Source organism: Antechinus flavipes, chromosome 3 (genome assembly GCF_016432865.1).
Source record: "Antechinus flavipes isolate AdamAnt ecotype Samford, QLD, Australia chromosome 3, AdamAnt_v2, whole genome shotgun sequence".
Taxonomy (NCBI): domain Eukaryota; kingdom Metazoa; phylum Chordata; class Mammalia; order Dasyuromorphia; family Dasyuridae; genus Antechinus; species Antechinus flavipes.
Window position 1 is genome coordinate 581727634 of NC_067400.1, and position 10848 is coordinate 581738481.

The 10848-nt window shown below is 48.8% G+C and overlaps 1 protein-coding gene across 1 annotated transcript; it reads left to right on the plus strand.

Moving 5' to 3' along the window:
* Positions 1-1925: 1925 nt before the first annotated feature.
* Positions 1926-10623, plus strand: LACTBL1 (lactamase beta like 1). The gene is made up of 6 exons (XM_051990827.1): positions 1926-2112; positions 3835-3944; positions 4576-4736; positions 6508-6746; positions 7600-7705; positions 8863-10623. The coding sequence occupies exons 1-6, from the start codon at positions 1926-1928 to the stop codon at positions 9845-9847; spliced, it is 1788 nt and encodes a 595-aa protein (XP_051846787.1). The 3' UTR covers positions 9848-10623.
* Positions 10624-10848: the final 225 nt, after the last annotated feature.

Sequence of the window (10848 nt, forward strand, 5' to 3'; positions counted from 1 at the left end):
CTTAGAACCCAGGAGGTCAGAGCCAGGAGGGTCCTTAGAACAAGGAATGTCAGATCTGGAGGGCCCTTAGAACCCAGGATGTCAGAGCCAGGAGGGTCCTTAGAACCCGGGAGGTCGGAACTGGGACAGGCATTAAAGATAATTTGTTTACTCGATACCTACTCCACAAGTTGGGTGGAATTGATTGATAAAGGACCATATTTGCTTTCTGGGAAAATTCTTGAGGACAGATATATAGGGTCTGACAACAGAATTGGGATGATTGGGAGGGATGTCACACTAAGCCTATGATCTGATTGGTCCTGAGAAGCTGAACCACAATTGGGAAGGGAGGGGAAGGATTCCCATAGTCTGAAAATCACTTTCCTCTTCTGGGTCCCTAAGAGGCTAGAAGCTGGAGAGGACACAGCTGGCAGATTAGAGATAAAGACCCATTCCCTCAAGAGAGAGATTATCGGAACAAATCCTGGGGTTAGAGCCTGATGCCGGGTCCCTGCTCAGGGGGAGGTGAGGGTGATCCTTGGCAGGACATCAGGACTGACTGAGTTAGAGTGACCTGTTCCTGCTTCAAGATGGAGAAAAAGTTGCCCTCCTCCCCATCTCCATCCTCCTCCTCCCTCGCCTCTTCTTCTTCCTCCTCCTCCTCCTTCTGCTCCTTTTCCTCCTCTCTTCACCTCCCCCCCCCCCCCAATCACCAACTGAGATTCTGTGCTAGGCTGGCCCAGTGCCTAGAACAGAGAAAAGTTTCATTTTATCTGGTGGCTGTGGGTTCTGGGATCCTGGGGAAAGTCATGTGGCCCAGGTAGGTTTGAGCAACCTCCCCCTCCCCCACCCAGAGCCAGTTCAATCAGCTCCCAGGAAGCAGGGATGGGGCAGCTCCCACTAAGTGTTATGGCCTTCCAGTGTCCCTAGAGCAAAGTTCGGGGTGGAGCAGGCAGGATATCTGCCATTCTATATGTTTTATGGCCGAGGGGCTGCAGGGGACTCCTTGTGGTGAAGGTGGAAGGAACTTGACAGGGAAATGAACATATTTGAGTTCTAAACTTTGTTTAGTCATGAACTGGTCATGTCATTCTGGGGGTCAGATTACCACTAAGGAAAAAGATAAACCTGTGGGAAAGTGTTTGTATCAGCCCTTTGGCAAGAACCTGGAAACTGAGGGGATGCCCCTCAGTTGGAAAATGGCTGAATAAGTTGTGGTATATGAATGTTATGGAATATTACTATTCTATAAGAAACTGTCCTCCCAGCTCTGACCTCCTGGGTTCTAAGGGCCCTCCTAGCTCTGACCTCCTGGGTTCTAAGGGCCCTCCTAGTTCTGACCTCCTGGGTTCTAAGGGCCCTCCTAGCTCTGACCTCCTGGGTTCTAAGGGCCCTCCTGGCTCTGACCTCCTGGGTTCTAAGGCCCTCCCAGTTCTGACCTTCTATCATTCTATGATTCTAAATCATTTTCCTGGTTTTTCTGTTCACTCCATGAGCCATTAGGGCACACAGGGACTCTGCATTAGTTGCCCATGGTCTTCCACCCCAAGGGAAAGCACATTAGACAGACATTACAAGAATGCTGGCCCCCGTCCCACTTTCTTTTCTTGCTAACTGGAGCGACCTGGACGTAACTCATAAAGAGTAAGCCCCTCAGGGGAGGGCCCTAGGCAGCCAAGGAGAGTGGGTACACTTAATGCAAGTGACTGAAGAGCATCGGTAGATGAAAGCTGAGGACATGAGGGAACGGGGTCTAGAGCACGAGACAAGCTCCTAATCTGGTCTCCACCACTGGTTGGCTGAGTGAACTTGGGAAGTTAGATGCCCTCCATGGGTCTCGGTTTCTCCACCTGTAAAACAAATGGTTTGGGCCTAAAACCCCTAAAAGCGCCCCTTTCATCCCTGGTTATCTGATTTTTCTTTCTCCGAATTCTACCACCTCTATGCCGTGTGTCTGTATCTGCGTGTTCATGTCCGTGTGGGCACGTGGGCTGCAGGTCTGTCCAGGGCTGACGCTGCCCAAGGTGAAGGGAAAGTGCATCCCAGCCCTAGCTGGCTTCTTCTTCCTCCTGTCAGTGACGATGACCGGCTGCTTTCTGTGGCAATATCACCTTCGGAAGGCAGAGCTCGGTGAGTGTGGGGGCCCGGCCTCTCAAGAACCTCTGAGAGGAGGATCTAGGACCTAGGAGTGAAAATAGTCCTGGCTTTGAAGTCAGAGGTACTGAATTCGAATTCTGACTCAGGTATTTGTTATATGAACTTGGGCAAGTTCTCTGTACCTCAGTTTCCTGATCTGTAAAATGAGGAGTTTGGATCAAAGGCTCTCAGAGACTCAACCCAGATAGAAACCCCTATAATCCTATGTTTCGGGATACGTTATTAGTAATTTTTGGACTTTGGGCAAATGACACAAAATAACCCTTCCATTTCACTTGGGAGAGAGGGGACAGCTGCAATCACAGCAGAGACCCTTGGGTCCCAAGAGGGCACTCATTGCTGGAAGGCCACTGCCGGCCTGGGGAAGAAAGAGCTCACTGAGAATTCTGTGATTGGCCGTTGATAGGAGTGAAGGGAAGAGAGATCGTCCCAATGGCAGCTTCCTATTTTAAACAACTATTCTTGCTGGGTAGACACCAAATAATTAAGTGACTGCAATTGTTATTAATGCCCTCTGAATTTCAGCACCCTGGACCAAAGCCCCGATGGCTCTGTTCTAGTTATGTCTGATTAAGCTCTTAAAGGAATCCTATGCTTTCTCTCACCCAATTCATTGCCCCCGTTGACTCAGGGAGGCAATAGGTAGGTGGTGATTCTCGCAATTGATGCCCCCTTCTCCAAATTGGAAGCTCACATACGTGTGCATGGAGGCAAAAAAAACCTCATTATAACAATAGATAGAGTTCATTATACCAATGAGATCCTGGATCCAGGCCCTTTCCTTCAGGGCCATCTAAATGACGTTATCATAGCCATTGAGTCCCCCATTCACACCAGTCAGATAGGTGACAATAATAGCTATATTCTTCTGCAAGTTACAAAGGGCTATGCTCACAACCCCACTGGAAAGTAGGAAGACTAAACAAGCATAATTTATCTCATTTTAGAGATGAGAAAACTGAAGTTCAGATTTGGCCATAATCATTCAGTTATCAATCAACATTTATTTATGTTCCAGGCACTGTGATAATAACAAAAACAAAAATGAAACAAAAATCCTATTTTCGTCTCTTTTTTTTCTGAGACAATTGGGGTTAGGTGACTTGCCCAGGGTTAACTGACTTGCCCAGGGTCACACAGCCAGGAAGTGTTAAGTGTCTGGTTACATTTGAACTCAGGACTGACTTCAGGGCTGGTGCTCTATCCACTCTATCCTATTCTTAAGGAACCTGAATGGGGGAGCTGAGATTTGAACTCGTCTCCTGATTTCAAATCCTTTGCTCTTGCCAGGATCCCTAATGAACCTCTTTGTATCTCTAGCACAGTGCTTGGCACATAGTAAGTGCTTAATAAATTATAATACTAGAATTATATTTACACATGTAATATATTATTATATTATTTATTTTATTGTGCTAATTATAATTACAATAAAATAAATAAATGTTGACCGAGTAGCTGGCCCTCTGGCCCTCCCAGGGGATGATCTCATTCACTGCTAGGCAATGGGTTATACTGGAAAGGATCTGTTGCTGAGATCTGAGTTCTTGCCTCTATCGCTTACCAGGTGTGTGACTTTGAGTCAGTCATTCTGGGACTAAGATTTTTTCTTCTGTAAAATTGAGATAATAATACTCACACTACCTTATAGTGTTGTGGGCAACTGAATGACGCTCTATTTGTTAATGTTGGTAGGTTCCTCTGACATGGAAGTGATCTCGGAAACTGTGAGGATGTGTCCCCGTTATCCAGAGCCCGTGCCCCTCCAGCATCCCCTCCCTGTGTTGAAAGAGGCCTTGGAGAAGGTCGGGGTAAACCAGGGGAAACGATTTATACAAAAACCACAAAGACAGAAAGGGTCAAAACAGCTAATGGAGAGGTGGAGGATTATGGGTACTGGATGAGGCAGATATGGCTAACCTCTAATTGTTTCAGTGAACTTCTTTGTTACAAAGGAGGATTCTGTTGGGCAGAGGGGCTTCATTTCTGAAGGATGGGGAGGGTCTTCAGTTGTTGTTTGTACTTTGTTCTCCAAGAGGACTCTGATATCGGGGAGGGGGTGCTGTGATCTGTAAATGAATTGAATTTAAGTAAGGGAGGGCTGGGCAAAGTCACCTGCCTCGCTTTCTCCTCCAGAGCCATCGGGGTCTGCTGGCCAGAGAGAGATCAGGACGATTGGAGATGACCCAGGATGCTGTGGGGACCTTGCCCTTTTTAGTTAAGGTCTTTAATAAGTCTCAGTATGGAGACAGGCAAACAGTGGTCTGGCCAAGAAATTCAGAGAATGGTGTGTGCAGTACAGGGGAAACTGGAGCTGAGGGCAGAGGGCTTCTATGTGGGAGGGATTTCCAAGGAGTGTGCTCTGGGGGAAGGAGACTATGTGCTGGCCAACGGGAATTCGGTCCCTATCTGAAGTTGCATCTCTGTTCTCTCAAGGTGGACAGGCTTCTGCAGCAAATAATGCCCACTGTCCCTGGTCTCACGGCCATGTCTGCTGTGGTCATCTACAATGACACCGTGCTGTGGACTGGCAACTTTGGCAGGAAGAATGGCTCCGACAGGGCCTCAGGGCCCCCCACCGAGTATACTATCTACCGGTGAGCTCGCCAGACTTTGGGGTTCTACACTGAGAAGATGGTAGGATGGAGGTAGGAAACAGGAAATGCTGGCAGAGAGAGCAGGAATCTTGGCAGTGGACCTTGAGTCTCAGCCACAAACCTCTGAAACAGAAGAGACTGACCTCCTGTGTCCTAAAGACCCTCCCAGCTCTGACCTCCTGGGTTCTAAGGGCCCTCCCAGCTCTGACATCCTGGGTTCTAGGGGCCTTCCCAGCTCTGACCTCCTGGGTTCTAAGGCCCTCCCAGCTCTGATCTCCTGAGTTCTAAGGGCCCTCCCAGCTCTGACCTCCTGGGTTCTAAGGACCTTTCCAGCTCTGACATTCTGTGTCCTAAAGGCCCTGTCAGCCCTTACATCCTATGTTCTCAGGCCCCTTCCAGCTCAGACATTCTGGTCTCCCTTCCCTACCATAAGATCACTGAGTATTAAAACTCACTCTAGAGACCATCTGGTCCAATCATACCACTTTACAGAAGAAAAAATTGTGGCCTGGATAGGAGACATAACTTAGCCCCAGAGATCCAGGGCAAGAAGGGCATTTGGCACATCCCCATCATTTTACAAATGAAGAAATTGAGGTTAAATCATTTTCCTAAGATCATACAGCTACTAAGTGGCAGAGCCAGGATTTAAATTTAGATCCTTTGATTTCTAATTCAGTGTTCTTCCCATCAACACCTGAGGTTTAGCTTGAATCATTAATCTTGCCATTTTAGTCTATACCTGGGAAGCATGTGATGGAGTGGAAAGAAAACAGAACTAGCTCCTCTGTCTACCAGACTTTCAGAGACACAAATCACAGTTAAGGATCTCCCCTTATAGCCATGCCTTCTCTAGAATTGGAGGACCCTCATCCTCTTGTTTGTTTTCTTTCTAAATACTACAGTAATCAAAGATTTCGAAGTCAACATCAAGTCATAGCCATAAAATGTTGAGGAAACAGATTAGAACAAGAAAATTAAAGCTAGAAGATGCCTCAGAACATAGAATTTTGGAGATGAAAGTGACTTTACAATACATTATGTATAGATTGGAAGGGTCCTGAGAACACAGAATCTTAAAGTTGGAATCAACCCAGGACAAAATTCCAGAGGTACTTAGAACACAGAATGCCACATCTGCAAGGGGACCTAGACTCCAAAATGTCAGAGCTGGGACAGATTTTAAAATAATAGAATGTCACTGGTGGGAGGGAACTTAGAACATAGAATATCAGAGGTGGAAAGGCCCTGAGAACACAAAATGCCAGATCTGGGAGGGACTCTAGAATAGAGAATGTCATAGGTGGAAGGGCCTGTAGAACAGGGGATATCAGAGCTGGGAGGACTCCTAGAACACAAAATGTTAAAGATGGGAAGGCCCTCAGAAGTCACCTTGATCAATAATCCCTTCTACACCTGAGACTCTATGTTATAAAGTAGCCCATTTCAGTGGAGTAGAGAGCTTATACTGTTAGAAAGTTCTTTCTCACATGAAGCTGTACTTTGTTACCCTGTAACATACATCCGTTTCTCCTGGTTCTACCCTCTGCACCAGGAAGAATAACAATCCCTCAAACCCAGGATATCTCCTCAAACACCTGAGCACTACTCCTCTTCCCCTGCCTCCCAGAGTTCTCTTCACTGGTTGAACATCCTTAGTGTTCTCAGCGAGCCGCCAATGATTTCAGCCCCTTCACTCCAGCTTCCTGCAGCCTGTAACAGGCAGTTTGGGAGATGGGGCGTGGGAATAACGGTGCCGCTTCTTGGACAGGATTGCCAGCATCTCCAAGATCTTCCCCACGATCATGCTGTACCGCCTGTGGGAGGAAGGCATTGTGGCGTCCCTGGATGACCCCCTGGAACGCTATGCCCAAAGCTTCAGGATCAAAAACCCCCTTGAAACAGGTCCACGCCCATTCTGGGGAAGGCTGATGGATGGGCTGGAGGAGGGGGCTCCACCCTTCAAATCTACCACAGTAACTCTCCGAAGAATGGCTAGTCAACTTTCAGGTGAGGAGATGCCCTGTACCTATAAACTTGGGAATGGTTATGAAAATCCAGCAGGGTGACTGAGACACAGTACTGGACTGGGAACATCTTTAAAATGAAGCTAGGCAGCTGGGCGGCTCGGGGATGGAGCACTGTCCCTGGAGTTCAGAAGCTTAGACACTTATGCTGCTGCATGACCCCAGTTATGACTTACCTTCTGCCTGTCTCAGTTTCCTCAGCCATAAAATGGGGATAACAATGGTACCTACGTTCTAGAGATGTGAGATCAAATGAGGAAATATATATATATAGCATTTAGTAGGTGATTAATAAATGCCTATTTCCTTCCTCCTCTTCCTCATAAATGTTTTTGTGGGGATTGAATCAAGTAACTAATACATGTACAAGTGCTTTGAAAAATATGAAGCTGATAATACAGATTGTTGGAAGTTTGGAGTCAGACAGAATTATCTTCCTGAGTTCAAATCCTGCCTCAGGATTTGTGTGATCCTGGGCAGGTCACTTCACTCTGCCTCAATTCCCTCATCTGCAAAATGAGCTGGGGAAGAAAATGGTAAACCACACCAATATCTGCCAAAAAAAAAAAAAATCCCAACCCAAATGGGGTTGGGAAGAGTCAGATAGAACTGAAATGACAGACAACAACAGATTTGTTTATGAACCATGTTCTCTTTTCCACACATTTATATACGCTCTTGATGAATTCCCTGGCACCTCGGTAGGGAAAATGGGGACTGGAACCTAGTTTTCCTGACTTTTAGCCCTTTGCTTTCCCACTACAAGACATCTGCCCTTCCCAAGTCCAATCGCTCCCTATGGGTCTGCTGCATTATCTTCTCTCCTTCCTCTGCAGGGCTACCCAGGAGACTCCGCTCAACCACCCTGCTGTGGCGGGGGAGCACCGAGGATGCCCTGGCTCTTCTACAGGATGACGTCCTGGTGGCTGATCCTGGGACCAGGTTAGGGAAGCCCTTTAGGTTCTTTCCCTAGGAGAAAGCTCTTCCCAACAGGACCAAGGAGCCTCCTGGGGGCTCTTCTCAGGCCCCGGAAGGATTATGCTTGAGAGAAGCATAGAATGTTGGGATGAGGAGGAGTCTTAGAACAAATGTCAGAGCTGGGAGGGCCCTTGGTACAAAGAATGCCAGAGCTGAAGTACTCTCTAGAATATAGAATTTCAAAGCTGGGAGAAACCTTACAACAGAGAATATCAGAGCTGGGATAGACTTTAGAATAGGGAATGTCAGAGCTGGGAGAAACTCTAGAAAACAAAATGTCAGAACTTGGAGGGACTCTAGAACACAGAATGTCAGAGCTTGGAGGGACTCTAGAATACAGAACGTCAGAGCTTGGAGGGACTCTAGAATATAGAATGTCAGAGCTTGGAGGGACTCTAGAATATAGAATGTCAGAGCTTGGAGGGATTCTAGAACACAGAATGTCAGAGCTTTGGGGACTCTAGAACACAGAATGTCAAAGCTTGGAGGAACTCTAGAACACAGAGTGTCAGAGCATGAAGAAACTCTAGAAACAGAATGTCAGAGCTTTGGGGGACTCTAGAACACAGAATGTCAGAGCTTTGGGGACTCTAGAACACAGAATGTCAGAGCTTGGGGGACTCTAGAACACAGAATGTCAGAGCTTGGAGGGATTCTAGAACACAGAATGTCAGAGCTTGGAGGAACTCTAGAACACAGAGTGTCAGAGCATGAAGAAACTCTAGAACACAAAATGTCAGAGCTTTGGGGGACTCTAGAACACAGAATGTCAGAGCTTTGGGGGACTCTAGAACACAGAATGTCTGAGCTTTGGGGGACTCTAAAACACAGAATGACAGAGCTTGGAGGGATTCTAGAACACAGAATGCCAGAGCTTGGAGGAACTCTAGAACACAGAATGTCAGAACTTGGAGGGACTCTAGAACACAGAATATCAGAGCTTTGGGGACTCTAGAACACAGAATGTCAGAGCTTGGAGGGACTCTAGAACACAGAATATCAGACTGGGAGGCCCACATTTCACGGATGAGGAGGTTTAGATTCCAGAGTGAGAAGCAGTCCCTGCTGTCCCACTTACACCCTCGTACACCATATACCAGGTCCCTTTGCTCTCATTCCAGGTGTCATTACAGCACCTTGGCCTTCTCCCTGCTGGCCCACGTGTTGACCAGGCACACTGGCAATAAGGACTACCAGCGATGGGTGTCTGAGAACATCCTGGATCGGCTGGGGATGGAGGACACGGGTTTCGACCTCGTGCCCTGGGTTCAGGCCCGGATGGCCGCAGGCTTCTATGGCAGCGGGAACCCCGCCCCGCTCTATGACCTCGGCTGGTATCGCCCCTCTGGTCAGATGTACTCCACCCCCTCCGACTTGGCCAAGCTGGCCATGGTGCTCCTTGGAAGCGCGCCGCAGAGTGTCCTGACACCAGATACACTTAAAACCATGCTGACTCCTCTCCTCACCTGTCCTGGGACCTACTTTGCCAACCAGACAGGCACCCCCTGGGAGTTCCACGGCCAGCGGGGCTACAGCATCGTCCGGAAGGACGGGGACCTGGACGGCTACGCGGCTACCTTTTCCCTGGTCCCTCAGCTGAAACTCAGCTTCATCGTGCTCATGGCCGGGCCCCGTCCTCCGGGGCCGGACCTGGTGACCCAAGTGTACAACGTCCTCATCCCCGCCATGGAGACAGCCTTCCGGGAGGTCGAAAGGAGCCTCGCTTCGCCGCCCAACCCGGGCCCTTACTTGGGCTTCTACACCTATGCTAACCTCACCTTCTACGAGATCCTCCTCGGGCCCTCAGGGGTCCTCTGCATGCAGCAGTTTGGGCCCCAAGTGGAGAAGCTGATCCCGGCCAAGTTCCGGACCCTGAAGCTGCATCACCTGCAGGGCCGTGTCTTCCAGATGGTCGTGGACAAGGAGTTCCCCTGCGTCCTGCCTCTGGGGGCCGCCTGGCTTCCCTTGGAGACTCAGCACGGCCAGCTCCTCAACTTTTATCCCTTTGACCAGAGGGGGCTCTCCCCGGGCTTTGATGCCCCTGGCTTGAGCACCTACAAAGTCCTCCGGATGGCCCAAAAACCCGTCTTCAAGACTGCCGCTTGATCTCCCTCCGCCCTCGCCTCCGACCTCCTCGGTCTTAGCTGCGGCAACAGCGGGGGGAGGTTGGAGTCGGGAGGGAGGACTCGTGCTCTGGCCAAGGAAGGCAGCAAAGGAAGGAAGCCGAGCTCGAAGGCCCCGTGACACTTTGGGCCGCGTAACTTTGGAAAAATCCGGCTCCCTCTCTGGGGCTCAGCTTTACAAGCCTTGGACTGGAGATCCCCAAGCTTCCTCTTTGCCTCAAATATTCTGGCTCTCTGATCATAGATTTAGAGCAGGAAGGGGATCATAGACAGTAGCTAGTATTTTACAGACCTGCAGGGATCGGGCGATTTGCTCGATGTTATATCCAGAGTAATGGAAATAGATCTGACTCCCCACCTGTCCGGCTGCCCTGGTCGACCAGCACTCCCTTCCAGCTAGAGCTTTTAAGTCCCTGATTCTGAGTTGGCCTGTCCCACCCAGGACCACTTGGATGACGTTACTAGATCTGACCATCGGGTGGCAGCATTGTTCCTTGGAGCAAACGCTCTTGCTCTGCTGGCTCTCCCCAAAGCTAACAGTAGCTTGAAAGTAGCTAAGACTTTGGAAACAGTTTCTCTTCTTTGTTACACGTCCCTGCCTCTAGGCCATCATTTCGCTCCTGTCCTCTAGGCGTCTGTCCTATGTGAGATGCAGCAGCTAGACTAATTCACTGAGTCCTTTGCAGAATCCTACATAACCTTCCATTAGATCTGGGAAGCAGCTGCACAGAAAGTCAGTCAATAAACAGTTATTAAGCACCTACTATGCGCCAGTCTTTCCCTCCTGCCACCCTCTTTCCTTGACTTCCTTTCCCTTCTTTAGGAGCATAAAGGTCTCTTCCCCATTTTCGATCCAAACTGACCCTCCCTCATGAAAAGCTCCAAAATCAGGACTTTACGCCTTAATATGAATTGATATCACCAGGGCTACTCCCTGGAAGTCATTGTTAGGTAGTCAGAAGTGCCTTAGAACTTGAACTTTGG